Below are 8,544 nucleotides of genomic sequence, written 5' to 3' on the forward strand. Positions count from 1 at the left end.
AAGCTATCTGTGGTGGACAAATAAATATGTGATATTCTCACATAATAAACACGCATATGTTATCACAAGCCTGTCAACATTATTTGAATTACTAATTTAGACACATTCCTGAATAAAGTTATGTTGTGGCTCGATACCCACAGACTGACTGTACGTGGGTGGATGACGAATGAATGCCCAACCCCTTGTACCGTACGGTGTGAGACACGCGGGCCAGGGGTTCTCGGGTAGCCAATCACAGTACGTTCTTTTCCCGGTGACATCATCTGCCACTCCTCTTACTATAGAACGAAACGACCGAGAAAGCAACTAGAGGGTGCAGAGAGAGAGAGAGAGAGAGAAAAAGAAAGAAGGAACAGCCTCGGTCAGAGAAAAGAGCGATAAATACATTTTGGGGACAGGATTTGTTTAAAAAACGACTGCTTAACGAGACCATACATATTGTGTGATTCCGATCAAATTGTGCAGGTGAGAATCGAGATTTGAAGCGGTGGGTTGTCTTGGTGTATGGTTGAAGACAGAAAAAAGGGACCCCGAAAAATTGGATCAACATCAACGTAATATGGAATTTCGTAAGGATTTAAAAAAAAAATATCAATTAACATTATAAATGTGTGTATTGTAGAGGAGAGAGTCTAGTTATCCTTTATGCCTGGTAAACAAGGTCTAGCGAGCTAAAGTTGTCACCACCTCCTCACTGACAACATCACAAGCCTCCGAACGTGTTAGTCTAGCTGATCCAGGGGAAAAACAAGACAGAGAGGAGGGTCGCTAACGTTACAGCAACCGGACGTTATGCTATCGGTTTTCGATCTTATTTTTTTTTAAATGGTAAACTAGTGATATATTTAAGGTACTTTTTTCGTATTTGTGTTTTGTCTAAAAATAGTTTTAAAATAATACGTACGTTATCAGCTAACTTAGCTACCTAAGTAGTTGTTATTACTAACCGAATTGTTAAGAGTTTTGGTCGAATGAGTTGACTGGTTAATTTTGAAATTAGTTGATTGTTAGATTTGTGTTAGATTTGAACGACAAATGAATTTTCCATTAAACATGACATTGAGTTCAGAAATTCTTTGTCTGGTTACCTTGCTAACAACATTGTATGCAAAAAGTCATTCTAGGTAACTAGTAACGTTATGGGAGCTATCAAACGACGTCCAAACAACAGGAAGAGATGAGTAGCAGACAAAGAAAGCACAGAAGAACATGGTTCGAAACGTGGCTGATTGATGTCTAGCTAGCTACTTCACTAGTCTAGTTACAATACATTGTGTGCAACAAAGATGCCTTGCTAGCACTATTATTGCTTTTGGTCTCGGCAATGTTGCTTGTCTAGCTAGGTCTTGCCTGATAGCATTTTTTGCTGTACTGTAGCGTGACTCGATGATTTTTTGGGGGGTCATATCCAATGTATTTCAGTGTGTCCTTTGTTAGCTGTTTGTTTCCTTAAGCGGTTGTTGTTAATGTCACTGACCATGATATGAGTCATTGGATAGCCTAGCCTGATTAAAAATCTAGATACTGCGTTTTGCCAGCTGGTGAACATTATGAAAGTGTTCCATGACGGTTGACCTAACTAAACAAGGCACTGCTCAGATTAGATTATCTGTAGTAGACCTTACTTGTTAGTTGTATTAGCGACATTTGAGGTAAAGCTAGGCAAATCTGTGCAGCCTTGATTAGGTCTATCCTATTGAATAAAAAGCACATTGTGCCAAGCCATTTTCCCCAAGTGGTGTGATGAACAGTAGGATAGGCTACAGTCACGAAACAAATTAGCCTAGCTGGTGTTTGATTTAAATTATAAACTGGGTGGTTCGAGTCATGAATTCTGATTGCTGACATACCATGGCTTTTAGCCAGTATACCATGGATATGACAAAACATTTAGTTTTACTGCTCTAATTACACTGGTAACCAATTTATAATAGCAATAAGGCTTCTCGGGTGTATGGAGGTGTGATATAGCGCCAATATACCACGGCTATGGGCTGTGTCCAGGAATTCCGTCGTGTGTAAGAACAGCCCTTGGCCATGGTATATTGGCCATATACCACACCTCCTCGGGCCTTATTGCTTAAATATATAGTCGCTGTAGACAGAATTGATCCATGTGAAGTACGTTGTTTGACATATGGCCTAACTGACATTCTATCGTAGAGCAGCAGGGCCTGGATGGCAGAAGAGCAAAATACTCACCACTTTTGTCTGTCCAATAAAAAGAATGATGGCTTGCAAATGCTATTTCTTTCTCTGTGAGAAGATGCGTGAGAGCGTTCGTGTTCCGTACATGCCCAGCTGGCAAATATAGATTGTTGGGCGTTGAGCAGGTCACGATCATCTTACAGCTCGTGACATTCAAACATTTTCTCCAGGCAACATCAACAATGTTCGTGCTTGCAAGAGACTCTGCTGTGCAGACACCTGATACAGTCGAATAGGCTTCAAGGAAACCCTTGTGTGGGGGGTTGGAGACAACCACACGTGTTTGCTGTAAAGTGCTAAGGCTGACAGGCATATTGTTTGTTGATCGCAGGGCCATAATAACACTGACATCTCAGAAGGTTCTGAATAGGCTGCTGTGGTCCCTTCCCAGAGCATTTGACATGTTTTGGTCATGACTACAATGACATAAGCTCCCCTGGGGACTGGAGGTGTCAAGTGCCACCTGTTTCATTTTACCTTTATTTTTGTGGGCGATGTCATAGATCTTTAATGTAATATTCCGTTTGGTTTAATGTTTATATTCCCGGCAAAGTGTTGAAGCCTATTTCGTCTTGGGGAAGTTACCGGTTGTTCGTTACCTTGAGTGTCTTGCTGACATGCTCAGCTCCTGCCAAGGAGAACATGTCTCAATTTGTTCTTCTCACTGTTTGTTCTCCTGTTTTCTTGTGCACAATGAGGAATTTCATCATTAATTTTACATATAAACCAGATTGCATACCAGAGAGAATATTATAGACCTCAATCAACCAGTCAGTTGATTATTGGCAATTTTTTTCAACACTTTTGATAAACAGGTCAAAATAGAAATTGGCCTATAAGTTAGGATCAGCTTGATCTCCCCCTTTAAATAAAGGGCACACCATGGATGCCTTGGACACACCAAACTTTTGACTGGTACTGTAGGTCTCACCCGCGCTGTCACACATGCACACATACAGACACACTAACAAGATACCTTGCTCCCATTTGTCAACAGCGATGGCCCAAGAGACTAACCCAAGCCTGACGCCTGTGCTTTGTACCACTGGCTGTGGTTTCTATGGCAACCCCAGGAACAATGGCATGTGCTCAATTTGCTACAAGGAGCACCTGAACCGTCAGCAGAGTAGTACCCACGGCCTGAGCCAACTTAGCCCAATGGGTAAGTTCCTCCTCCACCCTGTTTCTTACTGACCACACACACAACACAAATCTACTCCAAACAGTGTGTCCTCGTCCCCAAAACCAGACTCTCACCAAAGCTGCATTACATTGCATGGGGAAGTTATTGCTGTCTGCTAAAATTAGCATACACATTATGAGCCAGCTGCACTGTTGAGAGAACTGTTGAACCAAAAAGTATCTTCTCCTATCTGAGGTTGATGTTTTACTTTTGCTGTCTCTCCGGAACAGTTGGTAGTCCTACCCCTGATGCCTCAGCCATCCAGCGACTAGAGGCCAGTCTAGCCAAAGTAGACCCTTCATCAGGCTCTGCTGCAGACATGGCTAGGTAAGGTGTGTATGTCCGCGTGTGATACAATAGATGTCTCATTACTTTTTGCTCATGTCTTTAACTTATAATTTTCTATCAATTGCCCCCTCTGCAGAACTATTCAAGGCTCTCTTCCAGTGACTCAACAAATGACAGAGATGAGCATCTCAAGAGAGGATAAAGCAGAGCCTGGTAAAACATACTACAAGAGGGAAACATTGTTCTGTTTGATCCACTTTAGCATTAGTGTACAAAACATTAACAACACCTTCCCAATATTGAGTCCCCACCCCTTTGCCCTCAGAACAGCCTCAATTCGTCGGGGCATGCACAATACAAGGTGTCGAAAGCGTTCCACAGAGATGCTGGCCATTTTCACTCTAACGCTTCCCACTGTTGTGTCAAGTTGGCTGGATGACCTGGGTGGTGGATCATTCTTGACATACACTACCGTTCAAAAGTTGTCGGTTAGAAATGTTGTTTTTGAAAGAAAATCACTTTTTGTCCATTTTAAAATAACATAAAATTGATCAGAAATACAGTGTAGACATTTGTTAATGTTGTAAATGACTATTGTAGCTGGAAATGGCAGATTTTTAAAATGGAATATCTACATAGGTGTACAGAGGCCCATTATCAGCAACCATCACTCCTGTGTTCCAATGGAACGCTGTTAGCTAATCCAAGTTTATTATTTTAAAAGGCTAATTGGTCATTAGAAAACCCTTTTGCAATTGTTAGCACACGCTGAAAACTGTTGTCCTGATTTTTAAAGAAGCAATAAAACTGGCCTTTAGACTAGTTGAGTATCTGGAGCATCAGCATTTGTGGGTTCGATTACAGGCTCAAAATGGCTAGAAACAAAGACTCGTCAGTTTATTCTTGTTCTGAGAAATGAAGGCTATTCCATGTGAGAAATTGCCAAGAAACTGAAGATCTCGTACAACACAATGTACTACTCCCTTCACAGAACAGCACAAACTGTCTCTAACCAGAATAGAAAGAATGGGAGGCCCCGGTGCACAATTGAGCAAGAGGACAGGTACATTAGTGTCTAGTTTGAGAAAGAAACCTCACAAGTCCTCAACTGCCGGCTTCATTAAATAGTACCCGCAAAACATCAGTCTCAACGTCAACAATGAAGCGGCGACACCGAATGCTGGCCTTCTAGGTAGAGTTGCAAAGAGAGCCATATCTCAGACCATATCTCAGAAAATAAAATATTAAGATGGGTAAAAGAACACACACACAGGACAGAGGAACTCTGCCTAGAAGGCCAGCATCCCGGAATCGCCTCGTCATTGTTGACGTACGCCTATGTAGATTTTCCATTGAAAATCTACCGTTTCCAGCTACAAGTCCTTTACAATATTAACAATGTCTACACTGTATTTCTGATCAATTTGGTGTTATTTTAATGGACAAAGAATGTGCTTCTCTTTCAAAAACAAGGACATTTATAACTGACCCCAAACTTTTGAACGGTGGTGTCCATGGGGACTCTGTTTAGCGTTAAACCTAGCAGCGTTGCAGTTCTTGACACAAACCGGTGTGCCTGGCACCTACTACCATACCCTGTTCAAAGGCACTTAAATATTTTTTTGTTTTGTCTTCTGCACATTCTGTCTCGAGGCTTAAACATTTATTTTTTTTAAACTGTCTCCTCCCCTTCATCTACGCAAAAAAAATGTTTAAAGCAGATTTAACAAGTGACATTAATAAGGGGTCATAGCTTTCACCTGGTCAGTCTTTCATGGACAGAGCAGGTGTTCCAAATGTTTTGTACACTCAGTGTATTTAGATGCACCCTGACTTAAAGTCCTTGTACTTGGGTGCTAAAACACAGGAACTCTGTTTCATTTGAATCTCCAGACTGAAGTGTATATTTAAGTGCTTTTCTCTGTTTTCTCCTTCAGTTGTGACTGAGCCTACTTCTTCTAGCCCTGCCACTGGTGACGAGGCTAAGGGAGACACCCCTAATCCCAAGAAGAATAGGTGCTTCATGTGCCGCAAGAGGGTGGGCCTAACAGGTGAGCATGCCATAGCAGGACGTGGTGCTTTTTCAAAGAAATGTGATGACAGGATTGAGCAATGTGTACGCCGTAATGCCGTTTTTGCTGAAGAGATTGGCCATGTTCCAGGCCGCATACACTGCTATCGCACAAATTGACTATTGATGGGGTTCATGCAATGTACAACACTACTTCCACATTTGTGATGGTCTCAGATCTTTATGACTGTATAAGTAGTGTCTAACGTGGCAGGAACCCCATCAATGTCACATATTGATCTAATAATCTGCACAAGAGGCAGTTTAGAATGTAACTCTTATTCTTGTGTGTCTGGTTTTATTAAGAGGTGAATCATTTTTTTGAGTTGGTGTTTGGTTCCTACAGTGGTTTCCCTCTAATCTCTGACCTTTTAACTCTACCCCAGGGTTCGATTGTCGCTGTGGGAACCGGTTCTGCGGTCTCCATCGGTACTCCGACAAGCACAACTGCCCTTACGACTACAAGGCGGAGGCAGCTGCCAAGATCCGCAAGGAGAACCCTGTAGTGGTCGCCGACAAGATTCAGAGAATATAGGGTTAAGAACCATCCACACAAAGACTGAAGTATGATTGGACCCTCGACATGAACATTGGCATAAGGATATCGGACTTTTTTTTAAAATCACAACCTTGAGAAAAGTGAAAGAGACCTTGCCTGAGGGGGAGATGCATGAATGATCACTGTCTTTTTTTATTTTTATAATATATTGTTTTTCCTGTATCTTTGCCGATATTCTGTTTTTTGTTGTCTTTTAAAAAGAAGCCCAGGGTACCTGTCGATGAGACGTAGTGAATGTTGGAGATGGATAGAAATGCCATAAATAGAGCCAACATGATCCACCCCCCTCAACATGTCAGAGGGGCATGTCTGTTCTGCGGAACATATTTCTATCTGGACGTTCCATCGCAACGTTGTGTCCCACTGAATACAGCCCCTGAGCTGTTTGGCCACTTTGTTGCCAAATTGACATTTTGTCAAAAGCTGTATCTCGACAAGTTCAGTTGTCTCCATTTCTACACTCCGTTCACATCAGTTGGTCGGGTCAGTTGTCTGAAAGGTATGACCTCTAACTGCAAAGTTGTTTCAGAAACTTCTGTGTGACCGCTTCCGCCACTGCGCACTTTTGCCACAGCGCTCACAGCTGCTACCTGAGCGTGCATGCAATTGCAAACATATTCATGGGAAACAGCTGTTCACTAATTTATTGTTTTGATCACAAAAGGCTATATGGAGGAGGGCTCTGTCTGTACACGGTGTTGTACCCTTGCTGTCTTGCATGACAAAGACACGTAAGCCTCTCCGACCCGCCTACCTCGCAGCAGGACATGTTTCTCCTCATCGCATTGTGCATATGAAGCCTTCTCTTATAATCACTTCGTTATTGCCAGGTGAGGGGGTTATCTCGATAGGCCATTTTTAGGTAACCTGGCACAGTTTCCTTTTGATCAAGTGACAGTCGTTATTTTGACGTTCATTGTTAGAGGTGTGAGAACGGGGACAAAAACACTTAATTAACCAGCTATCATGTGGGACTGAACTTTATCAGAATCTCCCAACTGGCTCTCATGCAGAGGGTTGTGTACACTGACCCTGGTGCAGTTCTCTAAGTGAGGCTTGGGCACTACCCGTCTATGTAATGATATATGGGGGTATGAATGGGATAACTGCATGGGTTGCGCTATGTAAAATATCTGAATGAATTGGCATCACTCGAGACTAGTGCTAGGTCATTTTTTAAATATATATTTACTGACATTAGCAAATGTATTCAGTATAGTTGCGGAGTTAGGCTATGTGAGCCAGCCATGCTTGTGTGGGTGTGTGTGTTAAGAGCGAGTGAGTTTGAGTGAGCACATGGTTGTCAGATTGTGTGCGCCCCCACCTTAGTCTGAAGCAATATGGGTTAAACAGCACAAGCTACAGGAGCATGCCAGAGCCACGGTTTGAAAAATAGATTCCAGAGTTAGACAACTTCTTTTCAGCTTTCTATCCGCTATGGGTCTGTGGGGTGGGAGGGGCTGTGTGAGACCTGTGTTGATCTTATTTTTGTTCTCCTGTAGGGATGTGAGGTCTACTTTTAAGAAAATTATGTTTCAGTTTCCCCTTTTGATTGTCATATATGCAAATTTGTACAAAAAATGTATGTATTACATATAATCTTGCTACCCAGCATTGTATCATGTAAATACAGACTGTACAGAGAGACAGTACAAGGCTTGGTGTTGGTGGTTTGGATTACAGCTTCACTTGTTCTCAACGATGTCATTTGGATCAGGATCCCACAGTGTATATACATGCATCTGTCTATTGCTCCTGTGAGCTCAACTTTGCTATAGCATTACAAGTAGAGGTTGGTTATTCTAGTTTGGTTACAGAAAAAGGATTGCCTGGGTAGAGGTGAATGTGTGCCAGTCACTGTTTGGAGGCACACTTTTTTTGCACACCTGTCACATGCTTGGAAGTGTGTTGGCAGCTGAGGCCGGGAGAGAGTGAGGAAGACGACTAAGCTCAACTCCCTGCCTCACCCCCTAGTACCTCACCTCAACGTCACCCCTCCGTCTGAGCAGGGAGAAGAAAGAGGACAGCTGATGTGGGACATGAGCAGGAGGATCAGAGAACCAACGTGTTCTGTTCAATCTGACCCAGGAACAGCTGGGGAGGTCCCGTAGCCTCCCTTTGAGGGCAGCGACAGGCACATCTACCCCCTGGTGAACCCCTAATGTGTGTCTGTTTCACTTGCCATGTGTTAGTGAGTGTGCAGATGTCTGGAAAGCTGGCTCAGTGTGACAT

General features: G+C 42.7%; 1 protein-coding gene across 5 annotated transcripts; it reads left to right on the forward strand.

Moving 5' to 3' along the window:
• Positions 1-274: 274 nt before the first annotated feature.
• On the forward strand, positions 275-7,967 carry LOC129853235 (AN1-type zinc finger protein 5-like). Of its 5 annotated transcripts, none has more exons than XM_055919039.1 (6): positions 275-572; positions 3,209-3,373; positions 3,625-3,721; positions 3,819-3,895; positions 5,620-5,733; positions 6,140-7,967. In XM_055919039.1, exons 1-6 carry the CDS (start codon positions 563-565, stop codon positions 6,286-6,288), a joined length of 612 nt encoding a protein of 203 aa, XP_055775014.1. In that variant the 5' UTR covers positions 275-562; the 3' UTR covers positions 6,289-7,967. The 5 variants fall into 5 exon arrangements, with proteins under 5 accessions (XP_055775014.1, XP_055775016.1, XP_055775015.1 ...); XM_055919041.1 differs by having other exon boundaries at positions 275-557; XM_055919040.1 differs by having other exon boundaries at positions 275-468.
• The last annotated feature ends 577 nt before the right edge of the window (positions 7,968-8,544 follow it).

The sequence above is a fragment of the Salvelinus fontinalis genome, chromosome 4 (genome assembly GCF_029448725.1).
Source record: "Salvelinus fontinalis isolate EN_2023a chromosome 4, ASM2944872v1, whole genome shotgun sequence".
Classification (NCBI taxonomy): Eukaryota; Metazoa; Chordata; class Actinopteri; order Salmoniformes; family Salmonidae; genus Salvelinus; species Salvelinus fontinalis.

Excerpts from the sequence above, each read along its gene's own strand:
- LOC129853235 (XM_055919039.1), top strand. Across the intron at positions 3,896-5,619 it reads AGAGGATAAAGCAGAGCCTG|TTGTGACTGAGCCTACTTCT; the intron begins GTAAAACATACT and ends TTTCTCCTTCAG. Across the intron at positions 5,734-6,139 it reads CAAGAGGGTGGGCCTAACAG|GGTTCGATTGTCGCTGTGGG; the intron begins GTGAGCATGCCA and ends ACTCTACCCCAG.